General features: G+C 38.4%; 1 protein-coding gene across 10 annotated transcripts in view; it reads left to right on the plus strand.

Moving 5' to 3' along the window:
- The first annotated feature begins 369 nt into the window (after positions 1–369).
- Fn1 (fibronectin 1) overlaps positions 370–23,437 on the plus strand; it is a 64,654-nt gene continuing 41,586 nt past the window's right edge. For 4 of the 10 annotated variants that reach the window (XM_071619647.1, XM_071619650.1, XM_071619653.1 and 1 more), the window contains exons 1-14: positions 372–851; positions 1,809–1,937; positions 2,816–2,953; positions 4,289–4,420; positions 5,511–5,648; positions 8,083–8,241; positions 10,095–10,286; positions 11,209–11,388; positions 11,959–12,135; positions 13,310–13,462; positions 15,362–15,490; positions 16,401–16,544; positions 21,148–21,269; positions 23,187–23,370. In XM_071619647.1, the coding sequence (XP_071475748.1) occupies positions 704–851; positions 1,809–1,937; positions 2,816–2,953; positions 4,289–4,420; positions 5,511–5,648; positions 8,083–8,241; positions 10,095–10,286; positions 11,209–11,388; positions 11,959–12,135; positions 13,310–13,462; positions 15,362–15,490; positions 16,401–16,544; positions 21,148–21,269; positions 23,187–23,370 (2,125 nt within the window). In that variant the 5' untranslated portion in view covers positions 372–703. Of the gene's footprint in view, positions 852–1,808; positions 1,938–2,815; positions 2,954–4,288; positions 4,421–5,510; positions 5,649–8,082; positions 8,242–10,094; positions 10,287–11,208; positions 11,389–11,958; positions 12,136–13,309; positions 13,463–15,361; positions 15,491–16,400; positions 16,545–21,147; positions 21,270–23,186; positions 23,371–23,437 lie in introns of all 10 variants that reach the window. The other 6 variants (XM_071619649.1, XM_027941707.2, XM_027941710.2 and 3 more) reach the window with 4 other exon arrangements.

Genomic DNA, 23,437 nt, shown 5'->3' on the forward strand with positions numbered 1-23,437 from the left:
TTTTTCCCCCTAGAGGTGACGCAATGTCCTCAAACACCACCACCACCCCCAATTTAAAAAGAAAGAAAAGGGAAGAGGGGGCAGCCTTGCAAGCCGGTCGCTTCCCCCAACTCCAGCCCCTCCCTCTCCTCCCAGTCTACTCCTTTACAGTCGCTTCCCATCCCTCCCCCCGATCGCCCAAAAAGTTTGACGACCGCAAAGGAAACCAAAAATAAAAAGTTCTCTTGCCCCAATCCTGGCGGGCGATCAGCATCTCTTTTGTTCGGGGCGAACCCACAGTCCCCCGTGACGTCACCAGGAGCCCGGGCCAATCGTTGCGCGGTCGGCCGCCGCGGCGGCGGCAGAGGCGGCGGTGGGAGGGCGTGGGGAGAGCCGCAGAGCCCTCCTCTCCTGCGCCCCGGGCCTCGCAGGGGGCGGAGGGGACCGTCCCATATAAGCCGGGGCGTCCCGGGCTCTGTCGCTCGCGCTGTACAGGGGGAGGAGGAGGAACCCCTGGCGCGAGCGGTGGAGAAGGGACCTGCAGCTACAACTTCTCCCGCCCTGTCCACCTCTTCTGTCCTTCCACGGGTTCCCTTCCCCATCCTCTGGCCCCCACCGTCTTAAAAGCGTTGGGAAGGAATTTTCCCGCAGGTTGCGAAGGGAACCCAACTTGTTGCCCACTTGCCTTCTGGTGAGGACGGCTTCCCCCCCCCACCCACTCAAGATGCTCAGGGGTCCTGGGCCCCGGCTGCTGCTGCTGGCGGTCCTGTGCCTGGGGACAGCGGTGCCCTCCACTGGGGCCTCGAAGAGCAAGAGGCAGGCTCAGCAAATCGTGCAACCCCAATCCCCCGTGACTGTCGCTCAAAGTAAGCGTAAGTACTGACCGCGGACTGAAAACAGGCGGTCGCCGGGATGGCACCTTAACGCTAAGTAAAGTTGTGGCTGAAGTTTTGCGCGCGTGCGTGTGTGTGTGTGTGTGTGTGTGTGTGAGTGCGCGCTTTTTTGAGAGAAACCAGCTGTGGACACAAAAGGCTCTTGGTTTGAGCAAGAGGATTCTGGGGGCCTTAAGAGGAGATAATGCATTGGAGGACAGGGGCTCTGCAGTGTCCTCCACTGTTGTAATCAATTCTACACGTCCAGAGTGACCTTCTATGAATTAATCAAAACTTGCTTTTAAAGAGAAAGATCATGTGTGCCTATCAATTTTCCATCTGCTCCTTATTTTCTTTGTTACTAAATAACTTGTTAAATATTTTCCAAGTGGAGGTGAGAAGATAATAACTTGTTTCTTACTAACTTGAAAGATCCGTAATTGGTTCAGATTGCTCTGAGGCCCCTTGGGATTCTTCACCAAGAAGAGATTGGAATTCCTCTTCCAGTTTTTCAAAGACACACCCTCCCTTTGCCTTAGGGAAAGGAAACTTTAAAGTTGCCTTTCTTGACTTCTTTTTCCAAAAGGATATTGAAGTTCCTTGCATATTTCAAAATGTTAATTTCAATTATCCACCTTTTAGAATTGTTCCATTTCTTTGATGTAGACCCTTGGCCAGATGGAAATGACATTGCATAACATTTTAGCTAAGTTAAAAGAAAAATAAATTCAAATATCCACCTATACAAATTGTGGTTAACTCCTTGAATAACTAGTTTCTACGTCTATATTTTAGTAGAATATTATTTTTAATTATCCTGGCATTCTGGTGATTAAGTTCTTTTTCTGTTTGGTGCCCAGACTTATTAATTTGATTGTGTGTAAAGAAAAAAAAATCCATAATTTGAACAAAAGGAGGAATGGAAGTTTAATGACTTTTTCCTTCAATTATTTACAGCTGGTTGTTTTGACAATGGAAAACACTATCAGATAAACCAACAGTGGGAGCGCACCTACCTAGGCAATGCCTTGGTCTGTACCTGTTATGGAGGGAGTCGAGGTTTCAACTGCGAGAGCAAACCTGAGCGTAAGTGTTGTGTGGGGAGCAGGGATGTCACTAGAGTCTTTTAATAAATGAGTGAGTCTTGTTACTCAAATTTAGCACTAAATAAAAATACACGCACCATTTTTCTAATAGAATTGCCTATTATTTCTTCTTTCTAAGCTGGTTATGTGGGCTTTTCATATTCCACTTTTACCTTTAAACAATATATTCCAAATTTGTTTCCAGAGTCGTCTTTTTCTTTTACTCTCCCAAAGTTTTTAATGAGAAAAATGAAAGATTCTGTGAGTCCTCCTTCAAAACAAAACTTATAAAAGTTTATTAGAAAGTAATCTCAGATCTTGAACTATAAGATTATGGGCCAGAAAACACTTTAGGGTACTATATTGTAAAGTGATTTGTCAGCTGTGGTTCAATGCAAAACCACTAACCACTTCAAAGTGTTCATACCTTCAGAGCATTGATGTATTTCTTGTAAATTATAGCAATGCCTTCAGAGAAGCACCAGTGAGGCTTAAATGGAAATACTTAGTAGAATTAACAAGGGTCGATGCCTAGAGGGAGGTGGGGGTCTTCAAACTGCTTTTTATATGGCCCTGATTCAGAGATTGGAATCTGAATCCCTTTCTTCAGTCTAGCCTGTTGTAAGCTACTACTCTGTATGAATTTTTTTTCCCCTGAGAATTCTTTCTGATAGAAATATTTACAGAAAATTTGAGAACTTGTCAGTGGTCAAAAACTGTGACCTTTTTTGTGCCAAGGGTAGAATCTGTAACTCTGCACTTCATTTTAAAACTTGCAGTAGCTGTTCAAACAGAAAAGCGCATTTTCCTCTGGATGGATTAGTGGGGCAGAAAGGCTTGCACATATGTGAGGCTCACACGGGCTTCTTCTCTCCTCAGCTGAAGAGACTTGTTTTGACAAGTATACTGGGAACACTTACCGAGTGGGTGACACTTATGAGCGCCCTAAAGATTCCATGATCTGGGATTGTACCTGCATCGGGGCCGGGAGAGGGAGAATAAGCTGCACGATTGCAAGTAAGGAAGACGTTCTATAAAATGATGATAGACTGTCATAAATGTGAATTTCTCTATTAATGCCACTGTTATTCTCTGTTACCCATGATGGACTATTCTTCCCTTTGGGATTTGCCCCTGGTGACCAGGTGCTTTTGTATGGCCACCCAACTGGTTCTGTGCTTCTAGAAGATGGTTCTAAGCACTGGTGGAAAGAGTATTTAATGTGTATGAATTTATAAGTGTGTGTTTATGTCCCTGTGTGCGTGCGTGTATATACATGGTTAATCAAATTGCTCTCTTGAGTTCCATTTCAGTAGGATGTGCTTAGGGGAGTCAGTATTTTAAATTACCTGGGCATCTTCAAGCCCAGTGATTGGAAAGATGTTCATGAAGAGTGAGTCAGTCATAGCTTATCTGCTTTTCTTGTTTGCAATGCAGAGACCTCTTGCATATCAGAAATGGTCTGTTTATTTGTGACCGATAGGTTAATCCAGGAAGCAGATCTCTGAGATAGTAATTCCCAGAGATAATACGAAATGATTAACCCAGTAGCACGCCCAAGGAATACTGGGGACTGGGCTGATTCTCATCAGCTCTAGCGAAGCTAAGGCAATCATTCTAGTATGATTCATTGAGTTACCAGTATTTTCTATTAATAGGATTTTTAAATCATTTATATTAAAGTTTCCATCCAAAAGAACAAATTAGCTTCTTGTGAATAAACAAAATCAACTTTCCCCACACTTAAGCTAGAGTTTATGAAACTTCATAGGCAGATCTCAAGATCAGTGGTCTACAGTGTTTACTATCTAGTGAACAATTTAGCCTTTGGATTTGCTATTGGATTTAATATCCTAGAGAAGCATCAGGATTCCCACACTTTATATGCATGTATCCATTTGCTTTCCACCAAAATTACATACCTATCCTAGGGTAAATTATAGGCTTTCTATACACCTGCAAATGGGAATGCTCTACCAAATGTGGCCTTTGCATTGAGTGGTCTCAGGCTCAACCAGTTGTGCATGGGTGGAGGCCAAGCCTCCCCACCTTTCTTTTCTGTTAGGACCCAATTTTCGGTGATCTCTCTGGGGAATCAGGATTTATCGCCTTTTCTTTGATATTCAGATTTCTCTGTGGTTTCCTTTGAACTTTAGGCACAAAGACATTTAATTGAATTGACCCAGAGTGACCAGCTCTGTTAACTTTTCTGTGTCTCTAGTAGGACACAGAAACTGTTCTCTGTGTCTCACTTTAGATTATATAAGTGCCTGTTCTAGGTAGAACACAAGACTTTTTTCCTCCTTAATTCTCTGTCCCACTCTATCAACCCTTGCCTTCTTTCTTAAACAGACCGCTGCCACGAAGGGGGTCAGTCCTACAAGATCGGTGACACCTGGAGGAGACCTCATGAGACTGGTGGTTACATGTTGGAGTGTGTGTGTCTTGGCAATGGGAAAGGAGAGTGGACCTGCAAGCCTATAGGTGTGTGGCTTTTGCGGATTAATAGGGGCACCAAGCAGAGCTATAATGTTGAGTTGAACCCAAATCACATGTACATGAACTGGAAATCTGAATTCCAATTTCAAAAATAGTGAAATGGGAATTTTATTTTAACTAATGAAATGTTACATGATCTGCAATCTTCTTAAGGAAATCAGATTATAAAGTACTAACCATATACAGAAGTCTTCATTTTGTTTCAAAATCACAAGGTAGAGTTGAAAGATTTAGGATGAAGGCCCTTCTTTTGTTAATAAAGGACTATAGCTCTATGGGGCTTAGTGGTGCAGTGCTTGCCTAGCATGTATGAGGCCCTGGATTCGGTCCCCAGCACTGCAAAATCAAATCAAAACAAAAACAAAAACAAAATATACATTTGATCTCAGATCCACCTTGGTTAAGATATAAATTATTCAAAAGAAAAAAAATGACACTTTTGTCACATTTCATTGAAATGCACTGGACTGGAACGTACAATGGCATGTGCTGTTTGTTGCACATTGGCAATTTATTTTCACAATAAAAATTTGTGAGCTTTTCTTAGTCTCAATCCTCACCTGAACTCATATATATATAAGTCCAAAAGTTTTTTGGTTCCCTTTGCTTATTGTTCTCTAATTTGGGGGTTTTTATGTTGTTTTTACAGAAATCCAAATTTGAAAGAGGTCTTTTGTTGTCTTATTCAGGCCATTCATAATTCATAATTAAGTTTGGAATTTTCCCACAGACTAGATACATACATACTTTTCACACCAAGCGCTGGTGGGAAGCTTGAGACTGGCTGAAAACGTGCAGTCCATGTGCTAATCATTAGTAGAAGAGAAGCTCTTCCTGCCAGTTTGACTGGAGCTTCTTTTGCTTTGGCTGCTTACTCTGTGCTTAGGTTCAGGGCGTGCCTTTCTTTCCGAAGAGAGTGCCACTTAAAAAAATGTGGCTGGATTTTTTTTGCTAACACACTACACTTTAAATTACAGGGAGACTGTACAATTCAAAATAACCTTCTCTCTCTCTCTCTCTCTCTCTCTCTCTCTCTCTCTCTCTCTCTCTCTCTCTCTTCCAAATTGTTCTACAGCTGAGAAATGTTTTGATAATGCTGCTGGGACTTCCTATGTTGTTGGGGAAACCTGGGAAAAGCCCTATCAAGGCTGGATGATGGTGGATTGTACTTGCCTGGGAGAAGGCAGCGGACGCATCACTTGCACCTCTAGAAGTATGTGTTAGGTCTTTGTGTTGACGATGAGGCCAGCTACTGTTTTCTGGAATTCCTAGAGAGAATTATAATATGATGTCTCTTAGAACACATCCAATACAATAACAACCCTGCAGAGTTTAGGATGTCAGGAAAAGTTCTATAGCCACTGTGTTCTGTATCTGAGAAGACTAAATAAGTAGAAAACAACAATCTTTGTTCAAGAGGTCTTATGCTATGGCTACTAAGAAAAAAAATCTTCATATTTATTCAGATGCTAAATGTGTCATAGATTTAAAGATTAGTTCTATGCATGATCTAAATTGTCACTGAGATTTTTTCAAGTATCTCAAAAAGAGCAAAGATTATTAAAAATAGCACACCAATATATCTTGTGGCATGGGATGCATTTGACATGGAAATGAACCAAGCTCCAAAGGTTTAGGTTTCCTTTTAGGTTTAAAAGATTTATGAGCAAAATTGATGAAAATAAAAAGTATTTATCCCATAGGTTAAAGTTGTCAACTCTGGCATCAAAGATAGTGTCTCTTACCCAACTTCTTAGTGCTATTGAAAATTTGGCCTTGGGAATCTTTAATGATCCTTTTTAAATTGTTTGAAATATAAATTGTTGCCATTGTTTTCAGGGCCCCTTTTGTAGAATTTCAAACTAACAGCAGCTATATAATATGTTGATGCAAAACAGCCATTAACTATTGATGATATAGATTATAACTGAATTTAAAATCAAATCTAAATATCTTGCACCTATTTTACTAATTTAGCTTAAAACACTTAATTATCTTAAAAGACTCCTTCAAATTCAAATTCTTTGCTAACAACAACAACAACAACAAAAAATAAGTCTCATATAAAATGACAATGATTCTGACCAAATATTTCTCAGAAACTTACTAGTTCATTAGATTTTTTGTACTTAAAATGTTCTGATTCTCAGTCTTTAAGGCCATTGTGGCAATATTTTAGCTTAAGACAAATTCAAAATCTAACTCGAATTCTTATCTATTATTTAAAACTTTTCTAATAGGAAGTTGGCAAAAGTTTCTTAAAGATTATTTATTCCATGAGATTTCATAAGTACATACTTTGTAAAAGGTGGTAGAAGAAGGAGGTAAATATAAATTGAACATTAGCCAAGCTTTCTGAGAGCACTTAGTAGGTCAGGGAGATGAGAAAGGATTATATGTACTTACCACCTACATAACCCAATGTTAGGAGTTTGACCCCAAGATACTGAAAACAGAATTGTGGGGGTCAGGGAATGACTTTTGATTGGGGTTTGGAGGAAAGTTCTAACCAGCAATACCTTTGTTCAACCTCCATTCTCTTGGCAGATCCCATGGTGGATTTGTGTGTGCCTACACCAGCTATCTAATTATTATTTTTTCCAACCCAACAGTTGTAGTAGTATCTGATTCACAAACAGATCCTCTATATTCACATTGTAGCATATGGATGAAGCTGGATTATAATTTAAAAGATCTATCTGCCAGATAACTAAGCACATAGACTAATGGTAATTTAGTTACCAATTACTATTTTACATGAATAATCCCACTTTTCCTTTAGAGTGGTAATAGTGAACAATTCAAAAGAGGTTATTTAGTTAGTGAATTTTAAATAGGTATTTGGGGGGAGAGTAAGAGAACATTTTAGTCATAGATTGTTCCTCTGCTGAATATTTTTACATAACAAATGGATAAAGTGATCCTACTGTCTTTTTATAGCTTCCTTGGGGCAATTGGTAGAGACCCAGGAGACCCTCAGGGCTTCCTGTCTGGTGTTCTAAAGAAAGTTCTATTGAAAGGCAGCCCATATTTATTACTAAGAGAAGGCCCAGGAGAGCCTGAGAAGGAAAAATACAGAATAGTACAATACCTGAGAATGATATAATACAATATCTGAGAATGATTTTGGTTAAAAGAACAGCGTGAAAGCTATTTTAAAAGATTAATGCTGCCAGGGGGTGGTGGCACACGTCTGTAATCCCAGCGTCTCAGGAGGCTGAGGCAGAAGGATCTTCAGTTCAAAGCCTGCCTCAGCAAAAGTGAGGTGCTAAGCAACTCAGTGAGACCCTGTCTCTAAATAAAGTACAAAATAGGGCTGGGATGTGGCTAAGTGGCAGAGTGTTCCTGAGTTCAATCCTGGATACTCCCCATGCCCCCCCCCCAAAAAAAAAATTAATAGAATATGATGAACAAGTTTTGGCAAACAGAAAGGTGGAATTAGGTGGAACAACATAGCTCTACTTATCCACTTAGCAAATGCAGTCTTATCTTGTAGAAATTTAATATCTACAGCACCAGAGCTGAATATAAACCTTACAGAAATGTGGGCTACCAAACGTTAAACTGTATTCCTTTGTTAGGTTCGAATTGATCCCTTGCCAATCTCGATCTGATTTATGTACTTACATGCTTCTTTTCTGAAACAGACAGATGCAACGATCAGGACACAAGGTCATCCTATAAAATTGGAGATACCTGGAGCAAGAAGGATAATCGAGGAAACCTGCTGCAGTGCATCTGCACAGGCAATGGCAGAGGGGAGTGGAAGTGCGAAAGGCACACATCTCTGCAGGCCACGTCCTCTGGTGAGACACAGGATGACTAGGGCCAAGAATGGGGAAGTGGCTCAAGAAATATTTCTGCAAACCCACCTTTCCCTTGACATGCCATTTGAGGATTTGCAGAGTTTCAACTAATAAGCTGAGATCATTTACAGATTATTAGTTGTTAAAAACTTTTTTTACTAACAGGCTTTAAATTTTGGAGGAAAATTAAGAGGAAGTGAAAACAGACCTTAGTGGGGGGAAATATCATATTTAAAAACATGATAGGAGGTAGGGTGTAGCTCAGGAGCAGAGTGCATGTTTTAGCCTTGTAGAGGCCCCGGGTGCAATTCCCAGCAGGAAAACAACTAACAATAACTTTAATATTTTTAAAAAGAAATTTCAGTAACTTCTGGTATGAGAAAAGATTTTTTTGCATCACAGATGTTTTGTAAGAGTCTGAAGAAAGAAATATAGTTATCAAGGGTGTACCCTTGCTCTGCTATTATTCTCAGTACATTTTTGTTAATGTGCCAGCATTGTTACTTAGCTTCTTAGCTATCAGTCTTTTAGCTAAAAATATTAATGGATTGGATTTTTTTCCTTTTGATGAGGTTTTATTTTGATCTAACACTTATAAAAATGAGCAAAACAAGACTTGATGGTATCTTTGAGTTATTTGGTTACCGTCAATAAAGTTGTTGCTGAACAAAAAAGAAAAAAAAAAAAATAATCACAGTTGCCTACTAAAATAGAGTAAAGGAGTCATTGGAAATTAACTGGGGGTAAAGACTCGTTGAATATTAACTATTTTTATTAATTACTAATTCTATGCTAAAAAGGTTTCCCTGTTCAAAACAGTTTGAGGAATACTGAGCTGAACAAAATGAAACCTGCTGCACAGATCCTTTATGTCCCTTTGCCTCCTGATTCTCAGTGTGGGGTGTACGAGACAGGGCCATCTTCCCAGTCTTTGACCTAGGCTCCTTTCTCTGTGAAGTATCTCTGGGCTCTAGTGTACGGAGTTCAGTCTACCAGTCATTCTAGCCTCGGTTCTGACTCTGCTATGAACCCTGGCCTTCAGGAGAACATATTTCCCAAAGTTGCAAGAAAAAATAAGCACATTCTGTTGTGTTAATCCAGAAGGAAACTCGTCTAAGGAGGATTAATTAATTTTAGAAAAACAAATAACAAAAGCACAAGTAATCCTGTGGAAGAGCAAGATGCAGAAAGTAAGGGCAGCTTGTAAGGAATCCAGTACGGCTGCCCAGGGTACCCACCAGTGAGTGCAGTTACAGGATGGCAAGAGGTCTGCTGTACAGTGGCAGAGGCCCCTAAAATCAGTGTCAGAAGAAACAATGCCCAAGTGCATGGACTTATGGTGGCTGCTAAGAGAGGAAGGGTGAGGCAGATCATGTAAGGTGAGGGGAATGCATGAGGAAAAGGTCAGCACGTGATTCTAGGTATACTGGGGATGAACAGCTCAGTGGTCTAAGGCATAGAGCAGAGAAGAAAGTGACCAGAAGTGAGGCTGGCAGGAAGTTAGCCAAATGCAGGATTGTGAAACTCATGGACTATGAGTTTCCTGGCCTGAGTGAGTATTTGTTTAAAGTATCTGCTCGGTGAAATGGCAGAATGATGTCTGTCATTTAAAAATATAATCCCAGTAGCACAGATGAACTGGAAGATGGAGACCATTTGGTAAAGTTTTGTGGATAATTTCTTGGACTGAATGCAAAAGCTACAATGCAGAATGGAAGGGACATTTCTTTTCCAGACCAGTGACACGTGGAAGTCAGAGTGATCTCTGTGAGATCCTAAGGATTCTGACTCCAAGAATTCGTTCACTGTCTTCTCTTATCCAGTTTTGTGACTTTCATTTCTTGTGCCCTTAGGCTCTGGCTCCATCACAGATGTCCGGAAAGCCATTTACCAGCCCCCGACTCACCCCCAGCCTGTTCCCTATGGTCACTGTGTCACAGACAGTGGTGTGATCTACTCTGTGGGGATGCAATGGCTGAAGACACAAGGAAACAAGCAAATGCTTTGCACTTGCTTGGGCAATGGCATCAGCTGTCAGGAGACAGGTATGCATTATCATTTCAGAAAAACAGTTCAGGGGGCTGGGGTTGTGGCTCAGCAGTAGAGCACTCGCCTAGCATGTGTGAGGCCCTGGGTTCAATCCTCAGCACCACATAGAAATAAATAAAAGTATTGTGTCCAATTACAACTAAAAATTAAATATTAAAAAAAACAGTACAGATGACTTTGTTACTTATTTTTTGCAATACCTTCATTTACAAAATATGTAATGCAATAAAATGAGAAAAATCTTATAATCTTACTCCTCTGTGAAGACAATTGGGGTAACATTTCATGTGTTTTCTTCCAATGTTTTTTTTTAATTTATGTATTTCCTTCCTATTGTGGGGCTCAAACTGCTATGCATTATCTTTATTTGCCCAAAATATTGTTACAAGAGGGTTGCTTTCAGAATAACTAAGCATCCAAATTTTATACTCTGCGTCTCAAATTTCATCAGCTTTGTGATGTAAACATTGTTCAGTAACCTAATGCATCTCTTCTGGGCTACAAATATGGCAACAACTATAGTAATAATAAATTGGTGCCCTTTTCAAAAGAAATTGCCTTAAAATAGCCTCAAGTGTTATTTCTTATGGCAAAGACATAGTCATACATATTCCCTCAGCATCTTTGAGCCACATCTTTAATTAACTTGTATAAATATAGCTTTATAAATAGAGAAACCAAGGCATGGTCGCAGAAGAGGTAACAAAGGATATGAGCAGAGAACTCAGATCCTTGGTTCTATCCATAGCAGGCATGGTTTTCTTAATAATGCATTTTAACTGAAATTAACCAGATGATCATCCGTCCTCCCAGCTTTTTTCTTTGTGGGCAGAAGCTCAATCTCTCATTTAAGCTATAAATAAGCTGCCATTGGTGAGAGAGCTCTATTAACTGAAATTCTTTCTGTTATGCTAATAGCGGTAACCCAGACTTTTGGTGGCAATTCAAACGGGGAGCCGTGCGTCTTACCATTCGTCTACAATGGCAGGACTTTCTACTCCTGCACCACAGAAGGGCGACAGGATGGGCATCTTTGGTGCAGCACGACTTGGAATTATGAACAGGATCAGAAATACTCTTTCTGTACAGACCATACTGGTGAGTGTTCCAGGAGAAACCACAGAAGTGAGAAAAACCCATCTTATTTGCCAACAGTCTAACCATGAATTGTGAGGTTGCACCAGAACCATTGCTTTTGATCTTCTTCGACCAAAAGATATGGTGACTTAGCATCTGGGTATCTCCCCATGTTTCCCAGTGCTGCTTAGAGAAAAGCCCTCTAGGTCATTTATACTGATACATAGAGATTATGATGTGATTAAAGATACATCTTGAAATCAGTAGATGATCCCACTGAGCTGAAAAATACTCTGGATGGCTATCTGAATGCCTTTCCTTATCTTCTGGTTAAAAATATGTTTTATTCAAAGCTATTATTTATATTTTTTTCCGGGAAAATGAGTGACAATGGGATTTAACTCTGATTTGAAGGTGAAGGTGAATACACTAAGAAATTGAGTGTATTTAAATTATCAGACTTTTTTATTCTGAGAGACTGTTTGGGAATTAATGCAGAAACCTGGATCTCTCAGAACGACCCCGTAGTGATTCCCCTGTGTACCTGGGAAAGCTCAGTTGTAATCTCCTTTCTATTTGTGTGTTGGGCAGTTTTGGTTCAAACTCGAGGTGGAAATTCCAATGGTGCCTTGTGCCACTTCCCCTTCCTGTACAACAACCGCAATTACACCGATTGTACTTCTGAGGGCAGGAGAGACAACATGAAATGGTGCGGAACCACACAGAACTATGATGCTGACCAGAAGTTTGGATTCTGCCCCATGGCTGGTAAGAGGAAGCCCTCTGGGCTGCCCTTGTGGACAGCCATTCAGAGAGTAGAGACAGATGGGTGTCCTGTTTACTCCTACTTCACCCAATAAGACAATTTGGAGAAGAAAAATCTATGTGATATATGTGTATACATGTTACATCATATACATTCGAATTGAAAAAAATATGATTTATATAATTATCTGAATCCTTTTAAAATCTCATTGACGTGTTTTAATGTCCAAAATACACAAAGACAATTAAAAATGTTTTTTTTTAGAAATCTGAAAATATAAAGTTGCAAAGGTTTGACGTTTGTCAAGATCACACTTTGCTATGCTTGAGTCACTTAAAACAACTTGACTGCTGTAGTCACAGAGCTATAGTATTGACACGTGACTGTTTGGCTGGCATTAGCTCTAACGCTTATTAAATACCAAAGTGATAGAGACAAATCTGAAAATTTGTTTTCTGACAATAGGGAATTTTTTTTTAAATCTCCAGTTTATATGGAGAAAGGGGAACCAGTATCTTTTATTTGTTTTCAAATTTCAAGAGTTCCAAACTGTACATTTGATTTTTCTGGTTGTAGAACCAAGAACTTGTATACTCTGCAGCGTCAACCCATGAACAAGACTCAAGGAAACCACCCATGCATTTATTGCTTTCTTTGCAACAAAAGATCATATTGAGTTTAAAAGGAAAACTCACTTTTGCTTACAATTCAACACCCAAACACAGTTTTCCTTTGAACTAGAATAAACTGGAAATAGGAAAATTAAAAGCAGTACTCAATCCAGGCTTCTACCTAAAGCCTGGTAGATGAGTGAACGTTCAGGTATCACCTTAATTTAACAACCCCCACCAAGAGACCAAATTGTATTCCGTGCATGTATGAATATGGTATCATGAATCCCACTATTATATATATTTTAATACACCAACAATAATAAATTAAAAATTAAAAAAACAAGCGAACAAAAAACCACACTTTCCCTTTGGATGATGCTTCCTCTCTCCAGAGCTCAGAACACTCTGCCTCTGCCTTACAGCTGTAGGTATTTTTGAGGCACACAAGTCTTTCCAAGTGAGAATTCTTGGGAAGACTAGACTGGACTGATAATGGTGTTTGCACACCTGCCTTGACCCTGTGATTGTTTATCAAATGCATTGCTTCTCCATTTCAAAACAGCCCATGAGGAAATCTGCACAACCAACGAAGGAGTCATGTATCGCATTGGAGACCAGTGGGATAAGCAACATGATATGGGCCACATGATGAGGTGCACGTGTATTGGGAATGGCCGTGGAGAATGGACATGTGTCGCCTACTCCAAACTCCGAGGTATATTGCCTTATTAACTAAAGCATTTGAGAGAACAAAGGGTACACAGAGAGACTTTAATGTGAAAACTTGTACTTTACCTATAGCAGAAGAAGAAGCCCCCAATGCCACTCCATTAGTCAGTCTGCTATGCTGAAGAAGTTCATTTTGGGGGGCAGCCAGTTAGGAAAAGCTGGTATGATGATTCTTTTCTTTTCTCAAAGAGATTTCCATTTATTACATTTGATGGGACATTATCACAGTGAAAAGATTTTAGGAAGATTTTGGAAAAACTTTATAGAAACCTATGATCTTTGTGATTTTTCCATTTTTACTATTTCTCTTTCTTTGTCTCAGTAACAATGAGAAAAAGCACAGTAAAGTGGAATGTCTGTGAACATTTGCCCTGTGGCATTGAAGGACAGAGGAGGGGAAAATTGATTCTATTTTGTGGAGGGGATACCAGGGATTGAACTCAGGGTCACTCAACCACTGAGCCACATCCCCAGCCCTATTTTGTATTTTATTTAGAGACAGGTTCTCACTGACTTTCTTAACACCTCAATTTTGCTGAGGCTAGCTTTGAACATGTGATCCTCCTGTCTCAGCCTCCTGAGCTTCTAGGATTATAGGTGTGCACCATGTACCCGGCCAAAAATTGATTCTCGAAAGAGGTACAATGGGTAATATCAGCTCAGAATAGAGGACATGCACCAACTCTCTAGACCTCCCCCAAGAAGATAAAACCCAGTAGAGTCAGACTGGGCTTGGGCCTGGCTCTAACTTTGAAATCAAAATGCCTGTGTGGTTCATGAACTGGTAAGATCTGGCAGAGTAATTCTAAGGCTTTGAAGCATTCCAAGGATGGAAGAACTTAGGCTGAGCCAAAAGGGTAGCTTCAAAAGCAAGAACACATTTGATCCTCCGAGCTTTACATGATACCACAGCATTTGTGTCTAAAAGAGATTGAATTATTTCTACAAAGAACAAACACTGCCATTCTAAAATCAGACTCTTGTAGATTTGAATTTAAGAAGAATTTAAGAATACGTGGAGTGATTCATTTCCTTTGTTCAGATTACTTTCCCCCCTTTGAACCCAAAGATTCAATATGAGGAGGTGTTGATTCATTCAGACTTTCAGTTTTCCACTTCTTTGATTTGAAAAGTAATATTTGGGTAGAACTCTGAGCTAATAAATAGTCATAATAGTAGCTAGTGAGTAGATATTGGCTTGAGCTTATTCCTTTTGTGGTGTTGAATGGATACACAATCCAGGAATAATAGTAATTGCACATGATATGGCAGAGCCAAAAGGAGCCTTACTTACTTAGTATGGTGTGCAAACCAAGTCCTCCTTTTACAAATGCAGATGCTGAGACCCAAAGAAGCAAAGTGATTTTCTCAGGATTAAGTGATTTTTCTCAGGATCTCTCACGGAGTGAGACACAGAGTTGATTTAATTTAACTTTACAAAGATGCATTGATGTAATTTTATTTCCCTAATCCAATGTCTCCTCCCTTCTCCCCATTCCAGAGACCAGATCACAACACTGTGCTGTGTACTATATATTATGTTAAATCATCTTCTTATGGCAAGCAGAGATTTAAAGAAAATTATCACCTAAGCAAGTTTCTTTTCAGAAACTAAGACATGTATATGTTTAAAAATTGGCTTTAGTTGTATATGCTGTAAACTTGAACATTTATGTCTATAAGAGAAAATTGGGGGGGGGGGCAAAAATTGTAATACTGACTAAGCTTTGAAAAAAAGTTAGAATATTCTATACCAGTAGAAAATTCTTCTCACGCAATCTGTTAATAATCAAGACGGGGGAATATGCTTTGAAAAGTTTAATTCATTTTATTTTGTCAGTGAGATTTTGAAAGTTCCTCACCCATCTAACTCTTCTCTAAACAGATCAGTGCATTGTTGATGACATCACTTACAACGTGAATGACACATTCCACAAGCGACACGAAGAGGGACACATGCTGAACTGTACCTGCTTTGGTCAGGGCCGAGGCCGATGGCAGTGTGATCCCATTGGTGAGTACCCCTTTTCCTGGGATGGTTTTGGGTATGAAGCATGGCCAGTCAGTTTTAGATAAGGAAAGATATTCAATGCTACATGACGGAAGTTGATCCAGAGTTTGCTCAGCTGTTTACAGAGCTTTGCAAAGTTTTTTCTGTCTCAATAGTGGTAGCCATCTGTTTTAATTCAATAAATTTAGTTCTTTAGTTCTGACTCATGTTAGGAAAAGGCACTTTTATTTGCTGAATGTGCATTAATATGGGCAAAGAAGTGTGCCAGCGCTACCTCCTTCTAGAACACTCCATTTTTTGGCTTCCCTTTAAAGTAGCACTGAGCAAAGAGGAAAGGTTGGATCTTAAAAGAGCTGTGTTCCTAGTGCTCCAAAGTTTAGGGTAATTCATTAATACTTCTTTACTGAAAGAAGCAAGTTGCTCACCACAAAAGCAAACTAAGATTGACCAAGCTGGGAAGGATCCTTGAAGGTTTTCTTAGAAGCTGCTCAGTGGGTACTCGTAGTTAAAATCTAGTTCCCCCAGATTTTAAGGAAGTATATAAAGTGAAATTATTGCAAATTTTTCCTAGCTATTCAAATGGCAAGCCAGTTACACTAATATCATTAAAATAAAATATGTAATTTTTGAAAAATTAATGCACAGACTAATATTGATCTTATCTTTTCATTTTTACTCAGAAACATATCCGTTTTTAGAAAACTAAATATTCCTTCCAATGGATATTTTTTAAACGAATCATCCTGTAAGGCAAAGAATGTGAACAAAGTGTTTTTTTTTAACTGCATATAATTATAAGGAGCGTTGGACATTTTTATTCAACTTTCCAAGAATGCATGCTCTAGCACCCTGAAATTTACTTGGTAGACTTAAATCTTCAAGGCTATTTATCTTTTCCTTGCATATATTCTAGATCAGTGCCAGGATTCAGAAACTCGGACATTTTATCAAATTGGAGACTCATGGGAGAAACATGTGCATGGTATCAGGTACCAGTGCTACTGCTATGGCCGTGGCATTGGGGAGTGGCACTGCCAGCCCTTGCAGGCCTATCCAGGTAAGCAGCTCTGTAACTGTCAGTGGGAACTGTCAGTAGTTGTAACCGCAGGCAGCATTAGTGCTCATCATACTCTGAGGCCCAAGGTGCGGGCTTCTCTCTTTTCCATCCATTTCTCGTATCATTGTCTAAAACTGGATTAAATTTTTGAATAAAATGATTTTCCTTTCTCCCCCACCCAATCTATCCAGTGAAAGGTACGAAGGCTCTGAACAGGCATATATATGTTATTTTCTGTTTTATATAGTAGAATGTTCCTCTAGGTTATAACACTGACTCATTTTATCTTCACACCCATACATGGAAACAGAAACCATGGAGTGAGTGGTGCTGGGGGCTTGGGGCTTTCTATCCTGGTTCTTGACAGAGAAGTTGCCTAGAGACGGGATGAAGTGCAGTACGGGGCATGTGTTCGCTCCCCATGTCACCTAGGCCCTCTTGGTGTAAAGCTTTCATTTGTTTGATCAGTTAGAATGTAGAACAAAGTATCCTGGGCCAAGAGTTGAGTAACTTGGTCATCTTTGCCTACACAGTTCAAACACCCTCAAATGCTGTTGCTGGTTTTTTTCAGGACACAAAGACATGATGCCTAGCTGTAGGTGTTATGAATTCATTTGGGGGAAATTTAAAATTTTTTAAATTTGCTGAGTGATTATAATAAAACATTAAATTATGAAAGTCTACTTATTCAGCATCAGTTTTGTGAGCAACTACTTAGGTATAAAAATCTCCTAAATCTCTATTAATTTTAGAGAGAATATGGCCCACAATCAGAAAGAAAAATATTTTAGGGGTGTCAGAATCTGTATATGACAGAAATTAAAATTAAATTAATTTCCTTTCTGTGGAATGTGATAACAGAGTCTCTCTCACAGGGAATGAGCTGTGGGAGCCATTTGGCCAAAGGCAGCATTAGCCAAACCTTGGGTCTAAACCCTATGTGTTGCCAAAGGGATAGCAGTCAAGCTTCTGTTCTCCATTTCCTCATCTGTAAACTGGGGGGATTGTAGCTAATTACCTTCAAAATTCCTTCCACACTAATAATCTGACAGTTTGTGATCCTAAATAGCAGTCGCCATTGCATCCTTTCTATGACCCTGGGAGATTTAGCTCTTGCCAATCCTCAGACATTATCAGATCTGGAGAAGGTGACTGCATATGCTCAGGGCACAGACCCACCTGCCCTTTAAGTTGTGTTTCTTGGTAGATTTAGGCTAAAGAATCACCTTAATTTTTTTTTTTTTTTTAATTTAGCTAGGCACTGTGGCACACATCTGTAATCCCAGTGGATCAGGAGGCTGAGGCAGGAGGATTTCAAATTCAAAGCAGCCTCAGCAATTTAGTGAGACCTTGTTTCAAACTAAAAAATAAAAAAGGGATGGGGATATGACCCTGTGGTTAAGAACCTCTTGGTTCAATCCCTGATATCAAAAAAAAAAAAAAAATTTAATATAGTTTTACATCTGATTACAAAAGCACTATAGGTTCAGAAAATATGCATTGGGTTTGTTTTAAATGATGCAACCAGAGGATAGAACCTTGTAAAGAAATATTCCTGTTTTTATGTTTACGATTATTGAAATTGATGTGGCAATTGTTGGAAACTATTTTCTCCTGAGTGATTTACAGAAATCTTTCCTCTATTTTTTTTTTTTTTTTTTTTTGAAATAAACCTGTCCACACAGCTGCTTGCTTGCATTTAGGTGGATCTGTTAGAAATATAATCGGGGTGGGAAGGAGTCTTTTGGTTGTAGTTTTACCTGATGCCTTTGTTCCTGTTATCTGAAAAAGAGGAGGGCCAGGTATCCATTGCGCAGGGGAGACCTTGGGGAGAGGGGCTCAGCCTCATTCTTAGGTGTTTATCTCTTTGCTCAATGGCTCATGTGAAGCATATGGTGCTTTAAGAGTGTGGAAAGAATAAAGGGACAACAGATTACCAACAGATAGTCTCTGAGCCCTGTTCTGTTTGTTCCTCCTACAGAGGACTTGTTAGAGTTGTTCAAACTAGCAAAAGATACATGGCTTTTGGTTTGTTAATAAGCAACTAGGAGAACACAGAGCTTAGCAAATTAAACAGAGGGAAAAGTGACTGAGTCTAAAAATCATGAATGTTTAACTTCTACAGGATCACCGTTACTGGAAATTATTCATTTTGACCTTATTTTAAGCTGTTTTTATAGGGGTAGACCTGGTGTCTATCTTAACTACTTTATTGTTTGTTTAATCATACTAAAGAAGAAAGAGAGTAAAGATTTTGGTGGTGAATTATTGGTAGTATATTGCTACTGTATGCCAGAGAGGTTGATTGAAGAATTTCTACCAACCAGCCAATATTAAAAGAATGAGCATATCCAGCTTGGCTATGCACACGGTAATCCTAGCTACTGTAAAGGGTGAGGCAGGAGAATCTCAAGTTCAAGGCCAGTCTGGGCAATTTTGTGAGACCTTGTTTCAAAATAAAATTTAAAAAGGGCTGGTGATGTAGCTCATTGGTAGAGAGCTTGCTTATTAGCACATGGGAGTCCCTGGATTCAATCCAGCATCACCAAAAAAATAAAAAATGAATAAATAAAGGTCAAAAATGTAAATATTGTCAGTGGTGTCTGAATTGTATGTAGTATAAAGTAGAGTGTGGTGATTAAAGTCCCCATTTGTTATTCAGTGCAGTTCCATTAAAGGTGTGCCACGGCATAAGCCTCAACATTAAAACCTAGAATTTCAGAACAGCGAAGGAAAGGGGGTGACTCCTGTGTGTTTCTCTTTGGCTAGGGTCAAACCATCGTGGTAACCTTTTCCCATATCCCTTCATTCCCCTTTGTCATCCTCCTCCTAGTGTCCTCATGGACATGGCAGTATAATTATTCTTAAAGGTGACTTGTATTGTCTTTTTAAAACTATCTTCATAGACGTTCATTCTTCATACACTTCCCCCCCCACCTCAAAGTCATGATTGACACCCTAAATAAAGTGTACACCAGGTGTCTCTTTCTCTGAAGAGTTTGTAGTAGGATTTCTTTCAAGGATCAATATTTATACAACCTAATGCCAATGATCATAAATAACTTAAGGATCTGATATTCCTCTATTTACTGACTTATATGAAAGTACTTTAGATAGTCACATCTCTAAAACTTTTCTTAAATATTTATCTTGAAAAACATATTCATATTTGTGAGAATCTCCATGAACAGAGGGATGTTTCAAAGAGGGTCATGTAACTTTTGCCAATTGATTAAAACAAACATCCTGCATGTTCTGTGAAATATGTATCACTTTCGAATGGAAAACTGTGAATTTTATATATGAACTTTGATAGCCATGTGGCCTGGAAATATGTACCCTCAATGAAATTAAGATTCAAAGAATATTTGGATCTCCAACCAACTTTGAATTTTTACCTGCATGAGAGTCAGTGTATTATTCTAGGACTTTTAAGTATACCTAGATTTACCTCTGCTAGAGAAGACTTTGTTTTCAAAGATAATTTAATGGCTAAGATACTAAATATATATATAAATAAGTTTCTATATATTCGAAAATAAATATACTTTTCCCTGAGACCTTTCAGGAAAGTTAAATCTGTTAATAATCTGGTGAAGTGCTTTATTAAACATACAAAATTCTTGGAAAGGTTATTTATTACAAAGAACTTTTTTATTTCTAGAAAATTGAACATTGGCTGACATTATAGAGAATACAGAGTTTAAGAGAAAGATAGTTTTCTGTTCTATAAACCTAAATATTTCAGGACTGTTTTGTTTTATCCTAAGTGGAGTCTATTGTATTAATAAATTGATTCTCTTTCCTTATTTTTCCTTTTCCTTAAACAAAAGAACCAAGTCCGTAACAGTCACACATACCAAGATGTGGAAACATTGAATTTATTATGTACTTCATAATGTCATTTTAGTTGTTAACTCCTTTTGAAAAAAATTTTTGATCTTTTAATAATTTGACCAGTGGTGTGATTTTAGAGTATACTTTTTGAATAGAAATAAAGCTAGATTTCTTTTTCCAAACTGGCAGAATGCTTAGGCTGATGAGAAATAAAACTGGGTTTTTAATTATTACCTTTGTCTATTTGCCTAAGATTCGGCACCATTTAGAAATGTGTTTGTTTTACATCATGTCATATGGCCTTTGGAATGTTGTTTTCTTCTCAGATAGCAGAGTCATTGGTAATGAAACTTTCACAAATTAGAATTTTCTTTAAAGGAAACAATATAATCAGTAAATGAAGTTTGTATTCTGAATTACATTGTCTGTGTTAAAGCAATTTCACAACTGTTTCACAATTTTCCTTTGAAAATAAAGAAGAAAACAGATTAAGGAGATTAAAAAAAAACAATAGTTTTATTTGTTATAAACATTTGTGTTTCTCATTTGAAGAACAATAATAATCATCTAAGAAAGAATTTGTTGCATTGATTTCCAGTGTCAGGAGGTAAAAGGCTTAACCAAGCCCAGATCATTTTTATTATAGTAATATTAATTGATAAGCAATCCGTTTTTAATGATGACATCCATGAACATTAAATTTTAAATTGGAGTGAATACTCTATATAACTCTATATAACCAAATCTCATCTTTTAAAATGTTTAGGTACATCTGGTCCTGTCCAAGTAATTATCACTGAGACCCCCAGTCAGCCCAACTCTCACCCCATCCATTGGAATGCACCAGAACCATCTCACATCACCAAGTACATTCTCAGGTGGAGACCTGTGAGTATCCATCCAGAAACCCTGAACATTGAGTATCCCGATCTCACCAAATTCTGATATGTTTCTTTTGTTAACTGTCAGTATGTTTTCTTAGTGAGAATATGTGGTCAATCAAATTGACTGGGTTTTTTTTTTTTTTTTTTTTTTTTTTTTTGTATTTAGAATTTAGAAATTTATGTTACAAATGATCTTTGCAAGGAATTAGAAATGATAGCATAAACTTAATCTTGCCCAATGTGGGAAGATAATCTAATTTTTTTGCATGTCTTTCCAGTCTATTAAAGGAAGAACTTATTGGGATCTGTCCTGTAAATTAATTCCTTTCTTTTTTGATTCACTTTTTAAACCATATTTTGGTTTTTGTTTTGTTTTGTGTGTGGTACTGAGGATCAAACCCCAGGTATCCTGCATGCCAGGCAAGTGCTCTACCACTGAGCCACATCTCCAGCCTAAGGTTCATTGTTTCAAGCATTAATTTTATCTCCTGAGATTATTTAGATAGAAGAGAAAGAGATGATGAGAGGAAGGTGAAGATGAGGGATGATAGTTGGTTTATTTAAAGAATGAGTCCTGTGATTTTCTAAACGTCTAGAAACTGAAGAAACCATACCAAGGAAGATAATGTCCATTAAGCTTTAGTTTTTCTTACCCTCTCAAACCTACCCCAATACAACTTCTAAGTTCATAACATGATTTGAAGAACAGTACTTTAAATACAGGAGAAAATGTCTATTAAAATGAAAACTTTTCGATTGTTTCCTTATGAGTATATTTTCTAATCTTTCTTCTGATAGCTAATTTTAAAAGCTCACATTGAATACAAGTTTACTACCAATTTGGAGCTAATTTTAATGACTAATTTCAAAATTTTTCACAGTGTATTTGAGTTAAAATTTAAGTTCAAAGGATATTAGGATCACTTTCATTTATCCCCAAAATATAAATGGGCATTTGAGCATTTGAATTAAATCTATGAACTGGTTGATTGGGCAATTAAAAAGAAAAATCACTGGGGATACAAAATGTATTTTGATACTCATACTACTTTGAATATTTATACTTAAAAGGATTTCATCTTGTTTGAAGTTAGGGTGTTTCTTTTCCACACATTCTATTGCAGTGAGCTTTGTGATCTATGACATATTAATGAAGTTGAACAGGATGTGAAAATGTAAACCAGGAGCAAAAGATTAAATAAACTGAAATTACATTCTTCTATAGTCTTGCCCAAAGTTGGCTGACCACTTTTGATGGGATAGTTTGTATCCAAGAATGAGTCACAAAACCAGACCAGTTGAATCTTGTTTGTGCTGTCCCCAGAATCTGAATCGCAAAAACAGTATGGTGCCTTTGGACACTTCCGCAGGGCAAGAAACTTGAATTATATCCCACCAACTTAAAAGATGATAGAACATATTTCCCATTTTAGAAAGGAAACTATCTCTGCTTATTGTAAAAGTGGAAAAAAAAAGTGGGCAACATGAAAATTTAGGATATCATAATTGTATTCACCAATATTAAGTAATTGCTCTGGCCAAAGCAAAGGTGTTCAGCACTTGCAAATTCATAACCTCCAGCATGTCACATAACTCTTGGTTTTTCCACCTGTAAAATGAGAGCAATGATACCCACACTACTGAGTAGGATGCAGGGAGGTGAAGATCAGTGGGAGAAAGCAAGCAAAACAGCACAGAGCTATAAACTCTCAATAAATAATACTTACAATACAATTATTAACACCAACAAACTTTACTACTAGCCCCTGTTCTGAATTCAGTTTTCCACGATTGTCCTCCAGAGTGGAGCTGAAAATCTTCTCATTTGTCTTTGAAGATTGCTCACCCTCATCTCTGAATGTGCATCCTTGCAAACTCTTGTGTGATTTTTTCTTTTTTTAAATTTCATTTAAATTTTCAGAAAAATTCTGTGGGCCGTTGGAAAGACGCTACCATTCCTGGTCACTTAAACTCCTACGTCATCAAAGGCCTGACCCCAGGAGTGATATATGAGGGGCAGCTCATCAGTATTCAGCAGTATGGCCACAGAGAAGTGACACGCTTTGACTTCACCACCACCAGCAGCAGCACCCCCAAAGGGACCAGTACGTACCTAGCATCCTTGTGTCTACACCTGGGTATCCCAGACTTGGGCTCCCTGCAGGACCTGCT

Source organism: Marmota flaviventris, chromosome 11 (assembly GCF_047511675.1).
Source record: "Marmota flaviventris isolate mMarFla1 chromosome 11, mMarFla1.hap1, whole genome shotgun sequence".
Taxonomy (NCBI): Eukaryota; Metazoa; Chordata; class Mammalia; order Rodentia; family Sciuridae; genus Marmota; species Marmota flaviventris.